The sequence below is a fragment of the Suhomyces tanzawaensis genome, assembly GCF_001661415.1.
Source record: "Suhomyces tanzawaensis NRRL Y-17324 unplaced genomic scaffold CANTAscaffold_10, whole genome shotgun sequence".
Taxonomy (NCBI): Eukaryota; Fungi; Ascomycota; class Pichiomycetes; order Serinales; family Debaryomycetaceae; genus Suhomyces; species Suhomyces tanzawaensis.
In genome coordinates this window covers 65410-90357 of record NW_017963645.1, presented here as the reverse complement: position 1 = coordinate 90357, position 24948 = coordinate 65410, and the positions used below count along the sequence as shown (strand labels likewise).

At 48.1% G+C, this 24948-nt stretch overlaps 9 protein-coding genes across 9 annotated transcripts; 3 read left to right on the top strand and 6 right to left on the bottom strand.

Moving 5' to 3' along the window:
• Nucleotides 1–613: 613 nt before the first annotated feature.
• Nucleotides 614–2017, top strand: OSM1 (Osm1p; the record flags this gene model as incomplete). Its single annotated transcript, XM_020207058.1, has 1 exon — nucleotides 614–2017. One exon carries the CDS (start codon nucleotides 614–616, stop codon nucleotides 2015–2017), a length of 1404 nt encoding a protein of 467 aa, XP_020061767.1.
• A 1041-nt stretch (nucleotides 2018–3058) lies between these two features.
• On the bottom strand, nucleotides 3059–3686 carry CANTADRAFT_92528 (60S ribosomal protein eL33; the record flags this gene model as incomplete). The annotated part of the gene is made up of 2 exons (XM_020211957.1): nucleotides 3059–3363; nucleotides 3668–3686. The coding sequence occupies 2 exons, from the start codon at nucleotides 3684–3686 to the stop codon at nucleotides 3059–3061; spliced, it is 324 nt and encodes a 107-aa protein (XP_020061766.1).
• A 1359-nt stretch (nucleotides 3687–5045) lies between these two features.
• Nucleotides 5046–6305, bottom strand: CANTADRAFT_57994 (oxysterol-binding protein; the record flags this gene model as incomplete). The annotated part of the gene is made up of 1 exon (XM_020210756.1): nucleotides 5046–6305. One exon carries the CDS (start codon nucleotides 6303–6305, stop codon nucleotides 5046–5048), a length of 1260 nt encoding a protein of 419 aa, XP_020061765.1.
• Nucleotides 6306–8209: 1904 nt separating this feature from the next.
• Nucleotides 8210–9733, bottom strand: GWT1 (glucosaminyl-phosphotidylinositol O-acyltransferase; the record flags this gene model as incomplete). The annotated part of the gene is made up of 1 exon (XM_020207056.1): nucleotides 8210–9733. One exon carries the CDS (start codon nucleotides 9731–9733, stop codon nucleotides 8210–8212), a length of 1524 nt encoding a protein of 507 aa, XP_020061764.1.
• Nucleotides 9734–11206: 1473 nt separating this feature from the next.
• On the top strand, nucleotides 11207–12409 carry SPO7 (Nem1-Spo7 phosphatase regulatory subunit; the record flags this gene model as incomplete). Its single annotated transcript, XM_020211956.1, has 1 exon — nucleotides 11207–12409. One exon carries the CDS (start codon nucleotides 11207–11209, stop codon nucleotides 12407–12409), a length of 1203 nt encoding a protein of 400 aa, XP_020061763.1.
• A 1189-nt stretch (nucleotides 12410–13598) lies between these two features.
• On the top strand, nucleotides 13599–14849 carry CANTADRAFT_57916 (uncharacterized protein; the record flags this gene model as incomplete). The annotated part of the gene is made up of 1 exon (XM_020210745.1): nucleotides 13599–14849. The coding sequence occupies one exon, from the start codon at nucleotides 13599–13601 to the stop codon at nucleotides 14847–14849; it is 1251 nt and encodes a 416-aa protein (XP_020061762.1).
• Nucleotides 14850–15483: 634 nt separating this feature from the next.
• On the bottom strand, nucleotides 15484–16162 carry CANTADRAFT_27682 (uncharacterized protein). The gene has a single exon (XM_020208183.1). The coding sequence runs from the start codon at nucleotides 16121–16123 to the stop codon at nucleotides 15830–15832; it is 294 nt and encodes a 97-aa protein (XP_020061761.1). The 5' UTR covers nucleotides 16124–16162; the 3' UTR covers nucleotides 15484–15829.
• Nucleotides 16163–17543: 1381 nt separating this feature from the next.
• Nucleotides 17544–18899, bottom strand: MKK2 (mitogen-activated protein kinase kinase; the record flags this gene model as incomplete). The annotated part of the gene is made up of 2 exons (XM_020210748.1): nucleotides 17544–18674; nucleotides 18777–18899. 2 exons carry the CDS (start codon nucleotides 18897–18899, stop codon nucleotides 17544–17546), a joined length of 1254 nt encoding a protein of 417 aa, XP_020061760.1.
• A 1133-nt stretch (nucleotides 18900–20032) lies between these two features.
• RFC1 (replication factor C subunit 1) lies at nucleotides 20033–23392 on the bottom strand. The gene has a single exon (XM_020208182.1). It carries the CDS (start codon nucleotides 22985–22987, stop codon nucleotides 20528–20530), a length of 2460 nt encoding a protein of 819 aa, XP_020061759.1. The 5' UTR covers nucleotides 22988–23392; the 3' UTR covers nucleotides 20033–20527.
• Nucleotides 23393–24948: the final 1556 nt, after the last annotated feature.

Sequence of the window (24948 nt, the reverse complement as noted above, 5' to 3'; positions counted from 1 at the left end):
CATAAATCAATTCTAGTTACTTATCAGTATATATACTCAATTATTTCACAGCACTAAAATCTCTATTATGCTCACCTGCACTGTGATGTTGCAGCCTAAAATGGAGTATTTGCGACCACGGCTTAGAGACACCAATCACGACCAGGCAGGCGGGATCGGCGTGGCTTACGAGATCTGGTTGGCTACGACAATGACCAAGGAGAAGTTGCTCAAGGGTGGCAAAACCTGGAGCTAGTGTGATCATCAGGTTGGCTGCAGATTTGCGCTAGTTTATGGGTAGTGGTGCCACTAGTCAATGGCGTGAGCGCTAGGTGGTGTCACTAATTGCGGTGGTGCGACTCAGCAAAGACTCCCATGGGGTGAGACCATGCCGCGAGCCGCTAGTACAGTGCCCCTAGCGTGGGGCCCCTAGCCCTTCGTGTTTGACCCCTGGGTGGTGCCACTAGCTCTCGGTGGCGCCACTAGCCTGGCTGCCCCTCACTAGCCGTCACGCCCTTATCCGGGCCTTATCTCCCCCTCCCCCCGCAATATCTACCGCGACCTCCCTATGCTCCTCCTCCCGCACTGGATATGGATCACACTACTAGCTACCGTGTTCTTATCATACTATTGCATGCTGTCCGCCGCTAGATACTCCAGCACCACCGTGGTGGTGGGCTCGGGGTTGGCAGGCCTCACCACCACCTTACAATTGCTCAAAAAAGGGGTCCGAGTGGTGCTAGTGGAGAAAACAGACACCCTAGGCGGCAACTCCATCAAGGCGTCGTCGGGGATCAACGGGGTGCCCACACGGCACCAGCACAACGGCGATACCGTGGGTGCCTTCTACGAAGACACCTTGCGAGCTGGCAAGGGTCTCTGCAACCACGACTTGGTGTGGGAGTTGGCCAGCCGCTCGCAGTGGGCCCACAACTGGCTCGCCAGCCAGAACATCGACCTCTCGCGAGTGGCACTCTTGGGAGGCCACTCGTACGCCCGCACCCATCGCGGCGCTGGCAGAATGCCACCAGGAGTGGCTATCGTGCTGGCGTTGTGCAAGCAGTTACAGAGCTATCCGTCTAGCCAGCTCCAGGTGATGAAGCAGAGCCGGGTAGCTCTGCTTGTGGTGCACGACGGGGCGGTCACGGGAGTGGCGGTGGAACGCTCGCACGAGCGCGTGGAGCTAGTGGACGTGCACAGCGTGGTGTTGGCCACTGGCGGCTACGGTGCGGACGCCCAGCTTTTGGGGGAGCACCGCCCTGACTTGGTGGATTTCCCGCTGACGAATGGCTGCCAAACCACAGGAGACGGCCACAAATTGGCTGTCCGCGACGCTGGCGCAAAGTTGGTTCAAATGGACCAGGTCCAGGTCCACCCCACTGGGTTTGTCGATGTGGCAGACACCAACAACTCGTGGAAGTTCCTCTGTGGCGAGGTTGTCCGTGGCGTGGGTGCCATTCTCGTGTCGCCAGAAACAGGACTTCGGTTTGTCAACGAGTTGGATACGCGTGACGCCGTGACGGAGGCGCTCCTTGCCCACTGTCGCTCCCGCACCGCGGTCATTCTCGCTAGCGCTAGCGACTACTTGCAGGCACAGGCCCACATGGACTTCTACATGCTGAAGGGCCTAGTGCACCGCGGCACGGTAGCGGACTTGGTGCGATTACTCACACAACAGGGACTCGCGTGCGCAGACGAGGCAACATTTACTGCCACTATCGAGAACTACGCCAAGTGCGTAGCGACAGCTACAGACCCCCTAGGACGCACCCAGTTTGGCAGCAGTGATTTCTCGGGCGAGTACTATTACGGGTTGGTGACTCCCGTAGTGCACTTCTCCATGGGGGGTGTGGCCATCGACACCCAGGGACGAGTGCTCCGCGAGAACGGCAGTGCCGTGCCCAACTTGTACGCTGCAGGCGAGGTAAGCGGAGGGGTGCACGGGGGAAACCGGCTCGGGGGCTCGTCGCTCTTGGAGTGTGTGGTTTTCGGCAAGATTGTCAGCGAGAGTATTGTCAGACTGGCAAAAGCTAGCTAGCCAGCTTTTCGGCGACAAGCGTGGCAGGAAAAGTAGTCTATCGAATTTGAGAACGTTTGGGATCGATAGCCTGGGGAAATCCAATTTTGAGCCTTGCAGAAAACTTTATCGAATTTGACACTGTGAGGCTATTGGAAATTCAATTTTCGAAACTGTTTCTTGTACTAAGCTGGCAGCTACTACTGACTACGGACCCCTTAGTTGTACCAGACTACACCTTGGTGAGCACTTCACTCCAAAATGTGTAAAATATCAGACGATAGCTCTTAGTAGACCATGACACTAGACTGGAGGTATAATTGGAACAAATTAAAATTCACATACAATACTAATACATTAAAAAATGGAAATGATGGACTGCCGCTAGACAGGGCGGATGACAATCCTACACTGTCGTTATCGGACCAAGGGGAGACTGTGAGGGACAATAATGTAAAAGCCACGACAAATTGAATGTTTTACAGGCACCCCAGTCAATCACCCGACAAATGTAAGAAAAATCACCACCGTTTGAGTCCATCCTCCTGTACAAATAAGACGAAAAGTCGACTTCAGGAAATAGCCCCGGCCATTATTGGCTAAGGCTGGAGAGTTTATTACCATTCCAGACTTTCATTATTTGAAAGCACGGAGATTGGTACCGTATTCTAAATTGGTTACATAAAGAACATATTCGATCTCTTCTATGCACGCAAACCGAGCGCACACGTGACCAACTGAAGGTCCTAGACTAGTATGATAACTACGCTTCTGCCGTGGAATACACAGGCCTATTCCTGTAGACAACTGCCATGTGGTATAACTGAGTCACAGCGCACGTGATCAGCATGGTACCTCCAGGAGTACCACGATTGCCGGCCTACAACTACATACCATCCCTAGTAACAATTAATAAGTGTTGTGTATTATCAAGTTCTAATTAATATACAAAGAACCCAATGTAATAAACGTATGTAATATACTGGATGTAATACGTCTTGCTTATTTCAATTTAACTTAATAAATCAGGAGGTGGGGAAATGGTGGTGATTGGATCGTAACTTAGATGTTGGATGGGTACAACATGATTCTGACGGAAGCACCGAAAGTCTTGGCTGGTAAGTTCTTTCTGAAGTTGGCTCTGACGACACCGTTGTTACCGTGAGTTCTGGTGACCTTACCCCAGATAACTCTGATCTTGGAACCTCTGACTTCCTTGGAAGCTCTGTAGACGTAGGCAATTCTCTTACCTAAGTAGAACTTGGCATCTTGGGTGTTGTTGACACCTTCGACTTGGATCAAGGAGACATTTGGGTTGTTGACGTTCTTGGAACGTTGGTATGACAAATGCTTACCCTTAACGTATACTGCTTTGTTAGTACTTGTTTCACACTGGTGATATGTCGACGTTGGTGAATGGATGGATGTACATCGATGCCCAGCCTAAGCGTGGTTGGCTGTTGCACAGAAGCCTCCACTCGTCTGGGGCCCTCTTGCTGCTGCCAGCATTGCTTATTTTTCACTTGTTTCACTTCAGTCACTCGATGTCTTCATGCCTGGTGCAACCCACCATTGGAGATGGGAGCGACCAGTCGTCCATCCACTATCAGCCACGTCTTTATATCAGGGAATAGCCTTTTGTAGGCCCTCGTTCTTGTTATCCAAACATACATCTGTGAGATTCAGCCATTTCGTATAGTTCTATCGATGCTATCAAAAAGAAGTAAATGAATTTTCAATTTTTTTTAGCTGGATGTTTTTGGTGCAGTGGAAAATTTTTGCTGCGAGCCTGGCGAGGGTTGCGGGTTAGGTGGGAAAGTGCGGGTTGCACCCGAAAATGTAAAGTTCCCAGCACCAAAGTGTAGACGGCCTGTATGGCGCGCGAGTTGGTGGTGGGCGCGGTCAGGTGACTGCAGAAGCCCTAAGTGTTTGCACGTGAGAAGCCCTGGATTGGTTGGGGCACGGACTACCCCAGATTTTAGTCCCAGCTGGCTTGAGCTATGATTGATATCATGGGGTGAGGGGATAGGTCTGGGCATTACGCTTGGTGAGACCTTTCCGCTTTATTCCAAGAGACTGTATAAGTCCAGTCACATGATCATTTTGGACACCCTGGTAGATTTACGCTCAGTAGCTGTTTTATGGTGTGAAACTACACCTTGCTGATTGGGTTTTGGGTTGCAACTACACCTGGTGATTTACGCTCAGTAGGCTCGGTTTTATGTATACTATTCCGCCTGGTAGATTTACGCTCAGTAGCCGACTCGGCTCTATGGTATGCTTTTTTATTAAGTGTATGGGTTTGTATGGGTTACGTGAATACACGGCCTTTCAGTGACATTCAATGTGTATAGGTGGTTTATTTGGCATTCAGTGACACACAATATAAATGGTGTGTGGTTAACTTGGCATTTATTTGTAGCCTTTTTATTCGTTCCAAGACTCAAATCTGGTGGGATTAGAAATACATCTTAAAACCCTCCCAATTCTCGCTGGAAGTATCGTTCTGGGTGTAATCGTCTAGCATCTACCCACTTAATCTAGGTGGCTTCTTGTTGTCTTGAAAACAAATTCACCTAGTAAGAACCAGTCCGATTATTCACTTGAACATAGTAATTACCAGTGGGTGAATTCTGGTTTTATAGTACGGTTTGAAAAATCAGGTTATATAAAACGATTATAAAGTGAATACTTGAAATTAATTAATGATAATACGAAACGGCACTGAAATAGATTCAACTGGCTATTGATAAGCTTCTAAGATGACATGGAAACAATTCTTGCACTCCCTCTCTGACGAATAAACCGCATATCATACTACCGCAAAAGTAATTGCAGCCACATGTCGGACCCATAACTACAAGATACGCATAGTGCTAGCCAAAGGAAGAGAGTTCTACCATTTCAACAGGTTTGTATCGAACCAACAAAAGGCATGTCTTGAATAGTGATTCGTATCTTGAAAGCGAACGGATATACTTGTCATTCAAACTGGTTGTACCAACGGAAGGACATACTTGTCACTAGTAACTCGTATCTTGTCAAACATCTAGAGCTTGATTTCGGTTTCTTGCTTCCAGTTGTCCAAGTTCAATCTCCAGTGCTTGGCCTCGCCTGTGTCGTATTTGGAGCTCTTAGCAGAGCCTGAGGGGCCGTTGTGGATGGACAAGTTGGCCAAGTTGGTCAAATTGGTGAAGGGATCGTGTTTCTGCTCGGCAGCGTAGTCGACGTTGTCGAACCACCTGGTCTGCCACTTGGCTCCCGATTCCTGCTCCTTCTTTCTGAGGTCTCTCTGTTCGTTTTCGATGATGGACTTCTCTTGGTGGATCTGGTCGTAGTCGGACTTCTTGATGGCGTCGGCTACCTTCTTCCAGGCGCGTCTGGACTCCAAGGGATGCTGGGATTCAAGAGGCTTGACCTGCAATTGTTCTGGCTTCACAGCCATGGCGTCGTAGAACAACTCGTCCGTCTTTGAGCTGGGGGTGGCTGAGCCCTTGGCGATGTACGACTTGTCGGACCACTGGCCACTGATGGTGACCAAGGCATTGTCCTTGTTGGCAGACGAGAGCTGGTCGCGGTAGATTCTGGCCTTGAACGTGTGCTTTTTCCCGGAAAAGTATCCTCTTCCCGAGTAGTCGATCTGGACAATGAACCCGTTGGACGACTGGATGTAGGAAGTGCCCTCCAACTCCACAAACGGCGATGCACTGATCAAGCCTTCGATGTGGAGTGGTGGCAAGGTGTACAAGTACGACTCGTTCAAGTCGTCCAATTGCAAGATGCCGTGGCCGTACTGCTTGACGTTGATGGACGCCTTGGAGATGGTGGCCTTGACGCCGTTGTAGCCCTGTAACGAAACGTTGTGGCTGGCATTGATGATGCCATAAGCAGTGACAGCAGGATGGTGGCTGACCTGCTCCGACAAGAGCACCGTTTCACCCACCAGAGGCGAGTCCCACTTACCCACGAAAACCTCACCTAGGAAAGGGTTCAATGGCTTCTTTTCCGACCCCATGGACTCGTTACGCAGACAGTACTGCGACCGCAACGTGGAAATGAACCATTTGGTGACGGAAATGGCACGTTTCAAGGCCATAGCCTCGATTTCGGGAGCGCCGGCGTTGTCGTCAGCACGCAACAGGCTGGCTTCCACAAACAAATCGGGATGTTCTGCCCAGTACTGGGAAAACTCCACCAAGGATGTTGGCGACAAGATGAAGGGAGGCGCGGTTAACGAGGCCAAATCGCCGTTAAACGAGGTGATGGACGAGAGGAACGACGTCCACGAGGACGACGAGGCCTGTGACATGGCTGGAGGCGAATTAGAGGCGAATTGGGGGGGAATTGGCTGGTGGAAGTGAGTTAGTACGTTCCAGAGAGAAGTGGCAGCAGTTGTGGTGGAGGAAGTTGCCGCTGGATCCGTGGGGGAGACGTGAGGGTATGGAGCGTGTGCCGGACCGACGAGAGGAGCGTGGGGGACTGGGGTGTGTGTGGGGGGACGCCAGCAATGGATTGGTGGAGGCTCCTGAAGACGAAATGGAGAGGGAGGTGGTTTGTATATGGAAGTGGGTAAATGTCGCTGCGGGTGGGAGGGTCTGGGAGGTACAGGTTAGGCAGCCGTTGGGGGTGCGAGCCACGTGACCAAGATCACGTGGTGTGTTGGTTTTCCCATCAGCGTGTGCAGGCGCCCAGATCGACTATTATTACAATAATTTAAAGAAGGTGATTTACCTGTTGGGTGAGCTAGGACTGGAGATTATCTAGTATTCCCAAGTCATATCGAGTTTCTACTAATGGTATTTCTACGTCGTTTTTGTGTGGAAACAATGAAAACTTCCACTTATAGTTTGTGACTTGACCTTTTTGAATAGCGTTACTCAATATTTCACATAGTTTTAGCACTACATATTCCAATGACAGTTCCCAAGTTCAAAGCAGATAAAATCACTCGGCAAGAAATGGAACGAAGAATACGATTGTGTACACTAATTCAGTCTTTCAATTGGGTGCAACAAGTTAACATCTTGAAAACTACTGTATAGAACACCAATGAAGCTGTTAAAAGAGCAGTAGAGTGAATTAATTGTTAAACCATACTTGGTGCTCTGAAGGCACAATTAAGGGCACCGTTGGACCACAGGGACTTCCCCCTAGTTAAAGTACAATTTTCTATCTTTCCCGCCTAAATTCTCGCTAAGAATTGCGTTTTCTGTTCAATGGTAATTTCTCTTGTCAATTATCCTTGATCCTTTTGGCTCCTGTTTCACCGTACAGGCCGAGATTGCCGAACCTCTATTGTTGCAACTTGGTAGCTGCAATATTTGGTCGTGTCCAATCCATATAGTCAACATTCAACGGGAAACTTTACCCTCCTATTTAAATGAAGTTTAGCCACTTACTCAAAGAAAAATTTAGCAAAAAGAGAAAGGTGGATGGTAATTGGGTCTCACATTAGATCATGCTTTCAATCAGCTTGATAGCACAATATTGATTGAACCACCCACGGGAAGGTTATCAATTTGGGGTGAAAATCTGAAAGATTAGATCAATTATTTCCCCATAATACCCAACAAATTACTGTGACCCAATCTTACTAATCTACTGAATATTGTTCAATCAAACAAATTCGAAAAACCTCGAAGCCTAATCAGCACTGCATATAAAACCAAGTGGGAGCGGTACGGATGTTTTGTCCTTTTAAAGAGGGTTCTAATACTAGAGGTGCCTTGTGCTTTCAGCGGTATGGATGTTCTTGGCCTGTTAGTAAAGGTTCTTATAGCGGAGGTGTAGATCTGATAGCAGGTTGGAAACCAGCACAAGTACCCATAGGCTTTATTTGCAGCATTGCATCCGAAGTGTATCATAAGAGTTACTTGATTACTTCTTAATATTTTTGTTTACTACTAAAGTTTTTAATGTCGCTAATGCCCAAGCCAACTGCTCATCCGACCCCCTGGTGCTCTCTTGAGAACCTTCTCCAACCAAAATCCTACTAATAGCTGAATGATAAACATTAAGAGTGAAGGATGGATAAATGCAGACGCTAAAGTGATGATTTGCTACAGCTTTATTTTCTGATGGATTAATGCAGGAGCTACGGAGAGATGATGAATTCATACTGGTATCCTGGAATATTTTCTGATGGAATCATGCACATCCTACAGCTGGACGTTCTATTTTATAACTGTAAAGCCTATTGAGGGGATATTGCAGCTACAACTTGAGGTAGAGCTTTCTCCGATCTAATTCAAGCCCAATACCCACCACGGCAACCGCATACACCACGAGGATGCCGAATGCCACCGCGTCGCTGCACTGCAATGTGTTGATGGACATGTTGACCAAGCCTGTCAAGAGATTGGCCACCAAAAAGAGCCCCAAGCCCCCGCTGTTGGTGGAGTTCAACACCCGAGACTCTACCCCCAACACCAACTGCGACACAACATGGTACCCCAAGAGGAATGTGGCGTTGTAGGACAACACCCATGCCACGTACGGGAAATTCACCAATCTACGACTGATATTGGAAAACCATGGCGACGACGATACCCACGCAAACACTGCCTGGTAGAACACAGCTGCTATCACGAGCCCCCGCGTGGTGGACACAGTGGTGGCCCTCTCGAACCAGCTGGTCTTCGTGCGCTTGTTGCGCACCCCAGTTTGTCCATTATGGATTTGCACCAAGTTGTAGGGAGTGGCTCTGGCTGGAAGCACAAACGATCCGAACGACTGGCCAAAGATGAAGATGCTCAAGTACCCGAAAAACGACGAGATGCCCTCCTTGTTCATGGAAAACACATTATTGTAGCGATTTCCCTCAGTGAGCACATACTTCAATAAACCTCCACGGTGCAACACCACTTCGTAGGCGACAGAAACCCCAAAGGCCACCAATGCACGAGGCAAGTACACGAGCACGGGGTCCATGAGTGCCAAAAGCGTGGGAAAGAGCCCCAAAGTCATAAAAAAATTCCAGTGCACTCCATACTCAGTAACATGTTCCTGGTAATCTAAGCCCTTGACACTGAAGAGCCGCACCAATCCTAACACAGTCAATGGCACCGACTTGCGGATGCCCTTGGCCACGATTCGGAGGTAGTTTTGCCAGTTGAACCTGGCTTTCTGAAGGGTCTGGGCCTTGATAATCGACCGCGAGTGCACCAAGCCCATCGAGAACACAAACGAGCCAACACCAAGATCCATCAACGAGGTGCCCCAGGTCTCGACCTTGGCGAAGCGACGGGGAAAAACAGGGAAGTCCACCGCCAAAATGGCGAGGTTTGTGATGATCATCATGTGCGAGCGATAGGCGGTGATGAACGGCTTTTTGGGGAGAAAGTCTGGGGGAAGAGCCCCGTTGGTATCCGTAGAGTTATTTGAGCGTTTCTTAGCCAGGGTTTCCCGTTTTTGGGCGTTTTTTGGCCCGTTTGCACCGATTTTTTTGGGGACGTTTCTGCTCCACACGGCAACAGCCACTCCTGGAATGATGACCATCCAGTGGAGCCACTGGAGGCTCGGGCTGTAGATGGTCATGGCTGCCAACAAAGTGACAGCGTTGAAAATAAAGTCGAAAGTCAACGAGACGTTGCTTCCGCGCTTCTGGAGGCTCTTCTGGGCCAAACTGTACGACAACCATGAGGTGATCGAGATGCTGGTTAGGAGATAGATCTCGGAGATACTGCCTCCCAAAAGGTCGGAGACGAATAGTTGCTTTTGTTCTTTCAACGAGGCCATTGTGCTTTGGTATTGATTAAGGATAGAATTGGGGCACAAGCTGGCCTTGAAGGGTAGTTTTCTCTGGTTGGCAAAGGATACGCTGGCTCAAAAACTGGATTTGTTTGCAAGTTAGCCTTGTGAAGCTGGCTAGCAATGCAAGTAGTGAAGGGAGTCTTCTGACTGTGAAATGTGAAGTGACTTTCTTGGAATTAAAGCGAGCTCTTTAACTTGTGATATCTGCTCTGGCTGTAGTTACAGATTTTCTAGCAATTCTGAGTGCAGCGTTGGCTCTTAATGGTTGAAGCGATCTAGTTCTGCAAGTGAATTAAACGAATAATGCAGTGTGCTCTGAATCGTGATGTGAACCGTTCTGCGACCTTCTGGATGTCTTGATCTACTGTATGAAGTAGGCTCGGGCAAGCTAGAGGGGCTGAAGTCTGATGTGATATTTCAGGATAGTCCTGTGAACGATACTTGATTTTTGGTGTCTGTGACGTGGCGAGTTCAGTGTAGTCCCGTGGAGTAGAACTTTTCAGTCGTGCAATTCTGGATGTTCGATGCCTGCTGACTGAAGACGTCGGTATCAAGGATAATTGTCACTTATGACGTTTTAATGCCTGCTGAATGAAGACGATCGTGTGCTGTTGAGGAGATTACGATGCTTCTCGAACTCAATGTCGTGTCAGTCGTGTGACTAATGAACTGTAGTGTCTGATATGACGTCAGAGCTCTCTTGCGACTGCTTGTCGTCTTTTCTAACTGTAATAAAGTGCCAGTCGTGTGACTATGACGGTGTCTGGATCACCAAGAAAGATGGATAGACTGCCCGATTTGAACGGTCGGCTTCAGCTGGACGGTGGCTGCCGGAAAAATTGCCTGTTTGGGAGGTGGGAGTGGGCTAGCGGGTGTCCAGCGGATCGTGGAGTGCTGGCAGGTGCGTTGGGAACTACGCCGTGGATGGTGGGCTGGGGAAATGTTGGCATGAGAGCTGATTACGTAAGTGCTTGCGTAAGCGCGGGCCAACAAGTGAAGCTGCCCCCCAGCCAGTTCCACCACTCCAACGACGCCATGGATGACGACACAAGCGTGCCACCACGCCAGGAAGGAGCCTCCGCGTCCGCACAGCTGCCACAGTCCTCTGGGTCTTTTTCCCAGCCTCAAAGCGACCCTCCTCGCCCCAATACCTTGCAGAATGCCATCGACTTGAAACCACAAGAACATCCACATCACGAGCCCAAAACGGCTCCTGAAGCTCTGGAAAGTAGTCTGGCATCAGAGTCCCGCCAGGAGTACCAGGAGAGCCACGAAAACCGCCAAAATCAGCACGAAAATCACCAAAACCACCACGAAGACCTCCACGAGTCTTCAGTCACAGAACAGACTCCTCCGGGCCAGAGTCTGGCGCAAACCACGCCCACACTGTCGCCATCTCCCCCACCATCGCCGTTGTTGGGTGACGACGACGCCTACGGCTTCTTCAACCGCTCTCCCATGGAGCTTACTCCCTACTCGTCCCACACTCATCGCGACGACGACTTCGTGGTGTTTTCCGACTCCGACGGAGCGTCCCAGAGCTCTCTCGACTTCAGGCATAGTCCTCGCCGTTCCCACCGTGCCAGTGTGCCCGATTCGCCGTCTCCAGCGTCCGTATCGCCTAGAAGAGCTCGCAAAACGAAGCCAACTACCGAAGAAACTCCCAGTCCCAAGACCAAACGGGTCCGTCGCAGGTCCACGAAGTCTGCAGACGGTGCCAGCGTGCGTTCTCACCGTTCTTCCCGCCACGAATACCCCATGGGGACGGGATATACCCTGATGCCAGCCACAGGAAAGATCTTCCGTAACTTGCTCATTCTCGAGGAGAGCTTGCGAGCGCAGGTGATCCAGCAGAGAGCTCTCAGACGCAAGTACTTGACGTTTTTGGCGGTGTTGTGCTCACTAATTGCCTGGATCAGCCACCACTTATTCTTGGTGGATCCTCGCTACTCGTCGCAGGGCACAGCACGCGTGGTGCTCCAGTTTGTGCTCCTCGCGTTGTTGGTGACGTTGATGTTGTACCACCTCCTGGGAGAGTACCAGAAAACCATCGTTCTTCCACGGAAATTCTTGTCGTCCACCAATAAGGGCTTGCGACAGCTCAACGTGCGGCTCGTCAAGATCAAGACTCCCTGGAGCGACTCCATCATCGATGTGATCCGTGAGTTACTGCTCTTCACGGCTACCATGTGTCTCAATTGCTTGCACAAAGCGTATCCGTCCACTGTCAAAAATAGACACTCGAGATTGGAAGTGTTCTTGGTGTCGTGCCAGCTGCAGTGCCAGCCTCGGATCGGTGTCACGGACGTCAAGTTGGTGTTGAACGCCAGGCTGTTCAACACCGACGTGCGTGAGGGCTGGGAGCTCTACAGAAGCGAGTTCTGGATCCACGAAGGTGTGAGACGAAGAAACCACATGTTGGCCTTTTTGCAGGAGGAACAGGTCTTGGACAGGGGGAAGTTGCTCAAACGTGATAAGAAGGAGCGCAGAGACCGTCGCAAGTCTGTGGCTGCGGTGGAGCCGCAGAACCCCGAGGATGGTGCCAGCAGAGAGTCTTCGCCCGACCAGTTTCCCGTGGTGAATTCTCCTGTGAGCAACAAGTTGAGCGAGCAGAATCTCCAGAAGCTCAGTAGTGAGTACGAGAAGAGTTTTAGTGATTGAGGCGTTTTATGTGATACAGTGACGCAGAACTCAAAGAAGAATTCGCAGCCATAATCAGACTCAGTCGACAAGCGCTTTGACTGAAGTGCAGCCAAGATCCAGAGTTCAGGAACCAGTTTCAACTGATTTCGATACAAACACAATATATCGAGAGCTCACCGTACGATTTGCGATGGCCAACAAATACCTAGAAGCTCACTAACGAGAAGAAGATGTTAATTGGCACTTTAGATCGACAGCCATGATGTATCGAGAGCTCTCCAGATTGACACCCATGAAACTTTTAGAAGGTGATAAATGGTGCCAGTTACAATAGCCAAGGATACTTCGGGCTGCCCTTCCATACAACAGTTGTTCGACTATTTTGCTACTAAGGAGTAATACAAGGAATTAATTACTCAAACTCATTCCGGACTTTCATAGTGGGTTGATCTGGAAGAGGGTAGATTAATTTCATTCTTTCCAGGCAATTCGTTGATGTTTGATTACAGGCATGCTCAGGATGTTTCTCGTTATCTTCAACTCAATGGCTTAATTACAGGAGTAATCCAGGCGAAGATAGGACAATTAACCTGGACTACTTTCGGTCAAACAGGGGGCTGGAATGGCAGGGAATGACTGGTCTACAGCTATGCTTGGCTCTGCTCCAGCCTTCGTTGTTTCAGATTAAGATACAGTGGCTGTCTAGAATATCCTGACAATAATGACCACTATTTTAAGATCTGTTTGGTGCTCTCACCCTAATTCTTCAGGCAATTTCTAAGCCACAAGACTCTCCGTTCATTACAGATATTTTTACATTCGTATCTGACATCGTCTTCACAATGTCTGGTCGATCTGTTGCCAGATCCACCTCGAACAGCTTAGCTAGAAGAAATAGGTTAGAGTTAATGCAATTACTAATTAGTTAACTATATGAAAAGAATCAAACTGTAATGGCTTCGATCACAAAAAAATATCCAGGCCATATTAGTGACTTCTTGTTTATTGCTTCACCCTCTGCACCCTCCTGCTACCCTCCCACTCTGATTAGTGCTCTAGTAACAGTTTATGGGTGCAAAAGGTCGTGTCCCACCCGGCCATCTCGCTATCTAATCTGGGCACGTGACACGCATCTCATCTGAAAAATTAAACCAGAAATCAACTATACATCCCACACATTCACCCCCTTGAACAGACTTCCACAGCCATGTCTGACGTCAAGGAACAAACCAAGCCCAAGAGGCCGCAGCCATCCAGAAAGGGAAAGAAAGCCTGGAGAAAAAACGTGGACATTCAGGACGTTGAAGAAGGTTTAGAAGAAATCAGAGACAGAGAGATCCTTTTGGGAAAATCCAAGGGTTCGGAGGATGACAACGGGTTCGTGATCGACTCGGCCCCTACAGAAGCCAAAAGATTGGCCAAGAAGTCCAAAACCAGCGAAATTTTGGCCAACAAGTCCAAAATTGATGCGTTGAAAAACCCAAGAGCCAACAAGGGCACCAACAACAACACCATCCAAGGGGTCAAAAAGACTGACTTGTTGAGGTTAATCAAGCTCAACGGTGGTAAGTACAAGAGTGAGTCCAAGGCCTTGAACAGGGCCGAGCAGGATGGTCTTGTCAGAGGTTCATCCATGGATGTCTGGGGAGATGAGCCTGCTCCCGAATTCCCAGAAAACGTCAAGCCTGCTTCTTCGATATCAGAAGTGACTAAGGCCACAGTTGTGCCAAAGACCATGAAGGAGAGCCCCATCTTGCTTGAAAAGAACGACTTGAACACCAAATCGGTCGACGCAGGAAAATCGTACAACCCATCATTGGAATCGTGGAAAGCATTGATCAACAAGGAATACTCAGTGGAGTACAAGCTCGAACTCAACCGTCAAAAAATGCAGGAGCACAAAGAGAGAATCCAGCATCTCATTGAAACATTGGAGGACGAAGAATTATTAGATAGCAGTGACGAAGAGGAAGAAGAACAGGAAGAGGACAAGGAAGAAGAAGGCGAAGAAAAGGACTACAAGTTGTCGTTGATGAAGCCGGTGCAGGTCAAGATTAAGACCAAGGCCAGAAGAAACAGAGAAGCTAAGCATAAAAAGAGGGTAGAGTTGGAAGACAAGATCAAGGGCTTCAAGAAGCAATTGCAAGACTTGCAAAATCTCGACACCATATTAAAGAAGGAACAGGCTGAGGCACCCAAGAAACCAAAGGAAACCAAAGCTGAAAGAAAGAGAAAGAAGTTGTTCAAGTACGACTCTGTGGAAGCACCCTTGGAAGTCAAATTATCGGACGAGTTGACCAACAACTTGAAGAACTTGAAGCCTGAAGGAAACTTGTTCTACGATCAAATGTTGAACTTGCAATCCAGTGGTAAAATCGAGGCCAGAGTTCCTGTGGCTAAGAAGAGAAAGTATGCTCCTAAGATGACTGAGAAGTGGAGTTACAAGGACTTCAAGTAATGCATGGGTGCACCAGCAAGGCTGGTGGGCATCACGGTAGGAAATGAGTGTTTGGAGGGTGTTCTTATGGGTTGAGTATGGAGTATTCGAGTATTTTCTACTCTATTTTAGTCAGCATTATTCTTATTATTCATGGAGTTGCATTTATCTTACTCGCTTTATATTAGTACAGCATTTAATCGTATTATCATTTTGAAACAGCACTTACTCGTAGTATAAGTAATCTTATCCCTGAGTTACTCGTGGTATTGGAGATTTTTACTATATTGTATCTTGACTTTCTTACGTGAACACATAACAGCTTGGAAATTCTCTGTGGATGGTTCATTGGGCTGGCAATTTAGTATAGCTAATTGTAATTGTGGAATTTTGGTTTTCTTCATTATTTGTCCGTGATCTCCTACTTGTTTCTATGTAAAATTATCTCCTTTTATGGATAATCCCTTCTTATCATCTTTATAGTGCTCTACTCCTGGAATGGTGCTGTGAATACTGTTAGTGCTATTGCATGCAACTAAAGAGCGGTTTAGTAACAGCTTGATATTATAAAAATAAGCTCAAAAATGATAATTCAATTGATTACTATACAAGGTAATAATATCCGAATTTGGAGAACCAGTAAATTACTTCTCTTCACTCGTATCATCATAGATCTATTTCCACGGATAGCATATTCAGTTACTTCCATAGAAGGTATACTCAATAACTCCCATGGATAGTATTCAATCTTCCTTTTCGTCGATATTCCTCTACCGATAGTACTCAATCGTCCACTTCCAAGTCTACTTCCTTGGATTCCATTATCTCTCCACTTCCGCTTCCTCGATGGTAATATCTCTCCAAACTCCCTTGGATAGGATTCTCAGTTCTATTATCTCCACCTCCATTTCCTCCTCCGCTTCCCCACCCTCTACAGTCACTTCTCGTAGTATATATTATTATAAACCGTATGCTGTATGGACCTCGTCCTTCTGTCTCCTCTATGATAAGTCCCAGTTGCCAGTGACGTACCCACGGTACAATCTCTCTCTGAGACTGAAGAATTGGTCTCTGTATGGAGTGTAGTATCTTTGCAAACGGACCTCGGCAGTCTTGAAGTGTTCGGGAGCAACTGGCTCGTGTGACTGGCCTCTTGGAACACCTGTCAACAAGAAGTCTCTGTTCATCATTCTTTCGTCCCACGCATCCAAATCGAATCTGTCTTTCTTCCAGCCGTTGTCCCAGTATCTGATGAATTCAACGCCGTGGCCGGCGAGCCCGAAAAAGGCGGTCATGACCGCGTAGGGCAATAAGCCTTCGAATGGTACTGGCATGTTGTGGTGGATGGAGTTAGTGGTGGAAGCTCATTTGAACTTTTTTCATTGGCTGTGTGTCACGTGCGGAGGTAGGAACCGCGACATTGCGATATTGAAGATCGCGACATGGTTATGGAGTGGAAGCGATATGCTGTGTCTGCTGAGTGCTTGTAAATGATGGGTCAGATGGTAGAGGTCGTGGATCAGGCGCCTGGTATACAGCGAAGACACCCTTACTGCAATACTCTGGTGCTGTCGCTACTGTGACTGCGACATCTTACTGGTGTCGCTCTTCCGGTCAACGACATATACTCTCGACATTCCATAAATATGGAGCATTACTCACCGTTAATTATACTACGGTTAATGGCTTCGTTATCTTTACTGGCAGTGCCCTACAGGTTATTCTGAAAATATAATTATGGCGTTGAAAACAGCGACAGGGTTATACTAGGAGAAACGATTGTTCGCCCAGTGTGTTGTTAACCATATAGTGAAGTAAATTCTCATACTTGTGTCGCTCCCGTTGTTGCATTAATCACACATTTTAGTCAATTTTCTTGTACTTTGAGCTTATTCTTGATCGAACAAAAAGATAGAATTATGCTTGTGAATCCGAATTATAAAAATTATAAAGTATAATCTGTGTGTTATTTTACACTCTAAAGCTGCTAAGTTTACTGTATCTGTTGATTTCTGGAGCCAACTGTGAAGAATAATATATCCATACAGTGGAGCGAAATTTAGTCTAGGAGGATCATACAATAAAGCAGTAAAACAGGATAAAGGTGGACTTCTATTAATAGCCATATCGCAGAAATGCATTCTAGTTGCTTAGAGGTATCTGTCGCACCTTAATACTAATGATTGGATTCAACAACTTGCTTTAAACTAATATCTGTGCTACTTGGACGAATTAATTCTCAGTTCATTCCATGCAAGGTTACTGACTACGAAGAGCCTGGTTTCTTCTTACAGGCCAACGCGAAAGTAACAGCTATTGAACGTGGAACATTATACTCCTAAGCATTGCAGCAATATATGTCGACTGACAAAATTCGAAATCTATGCTAGTATATTCATATCCAGTCTATTTCACGAAATACTAATGATATATGCGCTAAAGTAGTGAAATACAGCCTATTACCCTCAAATGATGGTGCTAGCGTTGATCTACCTGGTTAATGCTGTTGGTAAGCCTGCAATGAAGGACTGAGTGAAGAAATTCTGTGCAGTTAGAGTGCATTGCTTATTTAAGAGATACCTTTACTGACAGTGTCCCGTCATAGAGTGAAGACGTAGCGACTTGCTTCTGGCTGTGTCTCGTTCGTCGCATCCCTACCGCTTGTCTCGCCACTACCAGTTTATCGCATCTACTAGCTCTCGTTCATCATATGTATTACTCTAAATCGCCCCACAATCTCTTGACAAACTTGTCCATACGCACCTGGACGCTCTGCTGGCCAACACACCAGGGGTGGCCCAACATCTGGCGAGGGCTGGGTCTCTCGTCGCTATTTTTCTTCAAGCAGTACGAAATGAAATTTTTGAATGAATCCGACCAGTAGATTTCTTCTTGGGGAATGTCCTGCAATTTGGGCTCGTACTCGAGGATCAAGCTGAGAAGCTCGATGGGGCCCAAGTTGGCGAGGTCGTCGCTTCCTCCACTGCCAGTGCCCTGGAACGGAAACTTGCAGGTCGCCACCTCCAACATGGTGAGCCCCAATGACCAGATGTCACAGGTGACGGTGTAGGGCTTGCCCATGATTCTTTCAGGAGCCATGTAGTACTGGGTGCCCACGAAGGTGGTGGCAAGCGAGTTGACGACCTCTCCACTGACGCCAAAGTCGCAAAGCTTGACGTTTCCCTGGCTGTCCAACAAGATGTTGGACGGCTTGATGTCGCGATGTATGATGCGTTGCTGGTGGAGGTAGTTCAAGCCATTTAGCACGGAAAGCGCCATTTTGCCCAACACCTTCTCGTTGATCCTGTTGGTGGGGTCGATCTCAATCACCCGCTTGTAGATGGCATCCAACGACCTGCCCCCCATGTACTCCATGGCAATGCCTATCATGGACTGTTTTTCCACCATGAACGTGCCATAGTACTTGACGATGTTGGGAGAGTCGCATGACCGGTTGTACTGCAATTCTCGGATGATCTGCTTCTGGATATTGGGGTTGGGGTCCGTGTTGATGAGTTTAAGTGCAAACACCTTGGACTTCGGATTCGACTTCAACACGCACTTCGACACGCTGCCTCCGTTTCCCTCGCCGAGCTTGCTGAGCTCCATGATTTGATTTGTGTTTGCAATCACGTTCCAGTCCTCTGGAGTGAGATCCGCGATGTCTTTGTTGAGCGAGGCGTCGCTGGGATTCAACAGCATGTTGGGAGTCTTGAGTTCAGGCGTGAGGCCTCCGTATCCGTCTGGTGAAGGACGTACCTGGCCTGCGGCAGACGGAGAGATTGTATCAGGAGTGAAGGAATACGAACCATTGACCTTCAGGAAATCTATAGGAGGAAGCTTGCGCTTCAATTTGGGGTTGGCAGTATTAGTGGAGGGGGTGAACAAGGTATTAGATGAGGACGAGGACGAGGACGAGAGTGGTTGTTGGGGATGAGACTGGCTCACTGGCTGGGGGTGGGGATTATGGTTGGTGTCGACAGGCGGCACTGGTATGGAGAGGTTGGGGAGCTTGTTGGGGTTCGACCTCTTGGTGTTGGGCACGTTGAACAAAGGAGGGCCTGTGGACATGGTGGTGTGGGGAGTTATGTGGTGGAGTAAGGAGTCTGTGTGGGGTTCTTACTCTGGTGAAGTAAGGAGTCTGTGTGGTGTAGAACTGACTGTAAACCTGTTGGCAGTGTAGAAGTTCTTCTGTTGAGTAGAAGTTCTTACTGTAGTGGCTCTGGATGGAGATCCAAGCGCTGACTTGTCTGGAAGTTCTTGGAGGGACTTTGGATGCGGTTCTGACCACTTATGGGTGACTTCTGGCGGTAAGTAGATGTTATGAGTCAGTGGAGTCTGGGGATAAGCAATCTTACTGAGATGTCTTAACAATGGCTGGAGTGCTGGAGTGCTGAGCTCTGAGCTTGAGATAAGTTCCGTAATAGCTTCTACTAACTCGTACTGACTTCTGCTGACTTCTGCTGACTTTTCCTGAGGTCTGAGAATTCGTTCTAACTTCTGAACTTCTGACTTCTGATGACTCGTCTTAACTTCTGAACTTCTGAATTCTGATAAGTCGTGCTGAACTCACTGGCTAACTTCTGACTGAATCTCGTGCTGACTTCGGTGGCTAACTCTGAATCTCGTGCTGACTTCAGTGGCTCAGTGGCTAACTTCTGCTGACTTCTAACTTGTGCTATCTGCTATCTTCTGGTCAATTCTGGCGAACGCTGCTCCTTTGATGAACTCTGACGGCCGACTTAATTGCTGACTTGACTGCTGAAGACTGAACACTAGCTGCTGACTTAACTGCTGACTACTCCAGATCGTACGCTGTTGGTTGATATGTCACTGGTTTATATGCAGGCCACAATGGCGGTTGGGGCAGCGAGAATCACTCCGTGTATGGATGGTGGGGTCGCCTGTGGTACTGTGGAGATTGGCCCTCGTTGGATGTGAAATTGAAAGGGACTAGTTCTGGATTCAAAACATTTATGATGTGGCGCACGTGACTGCGTGGGATCATGCTTGGTCAGCAGGATGGGAGTAACTACGGCAGTGAGAGAGGCGGTTTCGGAGGGGTTCGGGGCCAGAGAAGGTGTGGGAGGGTCCGTGGAGGCGTCTTCCCGGCACTGGGCCTCGGTGTTTGCGTTTCCGGCCCGTTTTCCGTCTACAGTTGGCCGGGAATAGAGACCCTGCCAGCCTCGTCTACTACTTAAACAGCTAGTGCAATTTTCTGGCCTAAGCCTTGTTCAAAGTTTATTTCGGCACTGTCAGTTCGCCAGGAGGCATGGAGATCGGCTCTAGGCACGAGGAGAGCACTCGTTAGCAAAATGGGTAGGGATGGATATGAATGGAGACACTTGTGAAAAGTCGGCTCAAAGGATGGGATGTAGAGACGGCTGGAAGCCGAATGGAATTGTGAAAATCGGCTCGAGGCAGATGACTTTCTTTGTTCGAGATGGCCAAGCAGATCACCTTTCGTCAGAATAATCGGCTCTAAGCAGGAAATGACACTTGGTCAGAAATCGGCTCAAGCAGTAAGACTGTCATTGTTTGAAAAATCGGCCGTAAGCACGGATGAGACCCTTTTAAACAACAATATCCGGCTCTAAGCAGGAAGGGCTCTTTCTTCAGAATATTCGGCTGTAAGCTCCTTCTTCAGATGCCTCTAAGCTCGTTCTTCAGATACTCGCCTCTCCAACGCCAACAATCCTCTACTTCGCCTTCTTGGCTCGCGGTTTGGCCTTGGGTTTGGCCTTGCTAGCCTTTTTCTTGATAAGTTTATCCTTCTTCTCGTCGATCTTGTCGCTATCCTCCTCTTCTGCCTCCTCCTTTTCGTTGGTATCGTCCTCTATCACATCCTCGTAGTCCACGCTACTCTTCTTCGCTGCCGAAGCCAACGAATTTCCTGTCTTATAGATGGCAGTAGGATGCACCCCACCATTATACTTTCTGGTGAACGCAGTCTTGACCTTGGTGGGGATCTTTTTGGCAACAAGCTCGCCTCGGGACTCGCCCACACCTAGATCGAGAATCGAGTCCCAGTCCTCTTTGGTGAGATAGTAATAGTCCATGACATTGATGGTTTCCTCAATTCCCTCCTCACCTCGAGTCAAGATGGGGTTGCTGAGCCTCTTGGCAAGCACAGACAAGTAGTCCAATCTCAACTCCTTTTTATCAGTAGAAGTCCGTAATCTGGTATGGTATTGCAATTCCTGCAAGATTCTTTGGTATTTCATAGCCTTGGAATTTTGCCCCAACCATCCAGCAAAATTGATCCGCTGGGACACATTGCCTGCCACCGCTGCACTGGGGCTCACGGAAGATAATACTCCATGGAACGGGAGCAAACTCCACTGCTGCTCACTGGACCGGATCAATGAATTGACTCTGTCTGATTGTGAGATGTCATCTGCGGCTGATGCAACTCTCTCCAAATGCTCCAATCCAGTCTTGCAATTCATGGGTCTGGTCAGCAAGTAATTTTCTTGTATCATGAGAGGTGCAAAATCGATATCATTAAAATAAAGGTCGATCTTATCGTTCAAACTATGATTTGAACCCGGAAGATAAATTTGGCCATTCAATAATCTAGCAGTGATATCAAAAGGTTTCAAGATGGTCTGTTTCTTCCAACTGCTGGCAGCACTTTTGGCTTGATCCGCCCCAATCACCTTCTGGGTCTTGGACACAGTAGACAATAAGTTTATCATTTGTCTCATATCATTACTGGTGGCCTGAACCAATTGGCCAATCACGGTAGGGTCTAGCTTGACCTTTTCTCTGAAAGCAATCGCCATGAGCCTTGATTTGACTTCAGTTTCACTGGGTCTTCTGAATGGCAAGTCGAATGTCACCCGGTCAAAGGTTCTCATTTTGGGAAGCGACTTATCGTTACATATCAAAATCATGGGCATTTTGGTAATACGACAGAATGCAGAAAGCGCACCCGCACCTCCATGATCTCCACTGGACATACCATCCACTTCATCCATAATAAGACAGAATTTGGTCTTAGACTTGGCATTGGCCGAATCCTCTTTGTTGAAGAAGCCCATAACTGAGGTGTTGTTTAAGACCGACTTGATGTTAGCATTCAATAAGGACTTCGATCTCACATCGGACGCATTCTTCTCCAATATGTCGAACCCCAATTCCTTTGCAACTAAGTGGGCTGCACTGGTTTTTCCGATACCAGGGGGGCCCGATATTAAACAGGCTCTGAATCCCGCTCCATCAGTACCGGAATCCTTGAATCCCCTCTTGGAGTTGTCGAACCAATTAGTCAACCAAGTCTTTAATTTTTGGATCTGGCCCTTGTTACCGCAAAGCTGGGTGACGTCCTTTGGTGCATGCCTCACTGTCCATAATTTATCCTCGTTTGGCACCACTTTGGCTTGTTCTGGAGGTTGTCTGGAGGCCTGGCCCTGTGAAGCAGCTTGAGATTGGGCCCTTTCTTGTTCTTGGAGCCTTTTGGCTTGTGCTATTTTCCTCTGCTCCTCCTGTTTCCGTTCGTTTTCCTCATCTTGTCTTGCCTGTTCGATGATCTTCAATTCCTCCTCTTCTCTCTTCAAACGTGCTTTCACTGCAGCGTCACCGTCGCCTCCTTCCATGGGCATGCTTCTCAAAAGTTGGATGAAACCATCCTCGTCAATGGCCTTGACCCCCAATTGTTTGATCTTCTTGACCTTCGAGGGCCCAGCTTCATCTCCAATAACCACCAAACTGGTCTTGCCTGAAATAGACTTGGTCACCTTAGCACCGTATCTTTTGGCGAGGTTCTCGGAAGCGTCTCTGTCCAACCTCGGCAACACGCCTGTGAACACTATCGTGAGCCCTGAAAGACAATTTGGCTGGGCTTCAGGAATATCAATGCTCATGGAACTTGCTCCCGATTCGTCTTTTGACTTGGCAAAGAAGTTGAACTTCTTGTCCTCGTCTACTTCTGGCAATACAGCGTCAGGGATGTTTTGTAGCACGTCGTCAGCGGTCATTCCAGCTGGCTGTGCTGCTTTGGGCGCTTTCTTGGGGGAACCAGTGGTTTTAGGAGTCTTTTTGGGGGAAGCGGCGGTTTTGGGAGTCTTTTTGGGCGAAACTACTTCCTTTTCAGACTTCTTTGGGGAAGCCGCAACCTTTGCAGGTTTCTTGGGAGGCTCAACCTCCGTCACCTCCATAATATCGTCGAAATCGTCATCACCAAAGTCGTCATCAGATCCGACGTCGATGTACTCTGCTTCTGGGGTCTTTTTCTTCGCTGGAGGCTCCTGGGTGCTTTTGGCAGGCGCCTTCCTTTTAGCCTAGATGTTAGTAGTGCTCGGTAGTGATGCTTGGGGTGTGGTTATCTCCCAATTGTGAATCATTCCCGCTCAAAGAGAATTCTCTCAAGAATCATCTCTTTGTCAAACAGCCTCACCTCCATGCTGCAAGTCGTGACGATTGGGCAACTTCTTCCCTGACAGCCATTAATGGTTGAAGAAACAAACACATCTCGGGCGGTAGCCGTCGCAGAAATGTCCAGATTTCACTCAATTGGAGCATAGAGGGCGTTTGATACATACCGGCTTGGGCTTAGCCTGGCCCTTGGCTTGGCCAAAGAAATCAGCAATGTCAACCATGTTGATACGGAGAGGGTAATTGTAGTGATGATTTTTACCAGGATCGTGGTCACGTGACCGCGATCTTGAGGCTACGAGAGAGGACGCGTTGGTGTATTACTGGCAGTACGTAGTCTGGACGCTCCGAAGCTCTGCTATGTGTGGCTGTTCGGCGCTGGATTCGTGTGTGTGTCTAGTAATTGATTGTGGTTTTGCTGGTGAGAATTTGGAACTCAATAGTCAAAAAATCCAGCCAGAACGAGTTGGGAATAATCAGAAATTCCAGGCTGTCGCCAGTTAATTGTCTTTGGCATGCTATGTTCCCCTGGTGGACTCTCTCTCCAAGAAATCCGTCCACAACGAAACAAAACTCTGTCTGGTAATTTTGGCGTTTTCGTCGTTCAGAGATCCTCCCAAGTGGCTCAAACCTGCAGCCACCTTCTGGGTGCTGTCCCATTCGAGCAAGCCGCTGATGAGCTGGAGAGCCTCGAATTTTTTGGTGTCCCCACGAGGGATTTGTAGGAAACTGATGATCACATTAGATATCAATTCTTTGTCTATGACCTTCTCGTCGCTATCCTTCTGCTTCAACATCGTCAATGACTTGGTGAGATGCTCGTTGAGAATCACTGCCTCGTGACGCAACTTTCCAATGAGAAGCTGCTTGTTGTTGAGGTCTTGTTTTAGTTGGTCCACGGCAGAAAGGTCCTCCTTGAGCTTGGCTGTGTCTGTCTGGGATGCCTCAAGCTGCGATTCAAGCTGGCTTATTTTTTCTGACGAGTCGGCGATCTTTGTCTCGAGGTCTTTGATCTCTAGATCCTTTGCACGGAGAGAATCTTCCGCCTGTTTGTCACCAGCGGACATTTTCTGATTCTGCTCGGATACTTTGGCCTTCAAGGACGTGATCTCTTCGTCCTTGGTAGTTTGGAACATCATCAACTCTTCGATTTTGGAGGTCAAATTCTTGTTTTCCATGGTCAATTCGTCTTTTATCAAATTGTTTTCGTTGATCTCAGCTCTTAAATCGTTGCTCTTCTTGGTGAGCTTGGAAACCTGATTTTCCAAGTTGTACTTTTCGTCTTGTAATTCGTCAATTTGGGTCTGGTACTCTCTTCTGGACTTGCTCAATGCTGCGGAAAGCCGATCGCATTCGCTATTGAGATCGTCATTCTGCTCCGTGAGCTTTTGAACGAGTTCGTCGTTCTGTGAGTTCTTGAGCTGTTCGTTCTCCTCTTCGAGCTTGCTGATTGTCTCCCTGGCTTCATCAAGCTCGACCTCTGATTCCTTCATTTTGCTGAACACCGACTTCATTGACGAAAGCCGGCTCAAAAGCGTATCGTAGGAAGACTGTATCTTGTCACGCTGGCCCTGGGTTTCCTGGAGCTGTGTACGAAGCGATTCCACCTCGGTGTTGTCTTGTGGGGTCCCATTAGTGGAAACTTCGCTGTTGTTCTCTGACTCCACTGCTTTGGCCTTCTCATCTCTCTCTTTCAATTGCAACGTGAGCTGCTCGATCCTGTCTTCCAACTCCTTGGTGGATT

What these genes read in the sequence shown, in the direction of transcription:
- RFC1 (XM_020208182.1), bottom strand. Translation starts at nt 22,987, where the DNA reads ATGGAGGTGACGGAGGTTGAGCCTCCCAAGAAACCTGCAAAGGTTGCG.
- CANTADRAFT_27682 (XM_020208183.1), bottom strand. Translation starts at nt 16,123, where the DNA reads ATGACCGCCTTTTTCGGGCTCGCCGGCCACGGCGTTGAATTCATCAGA.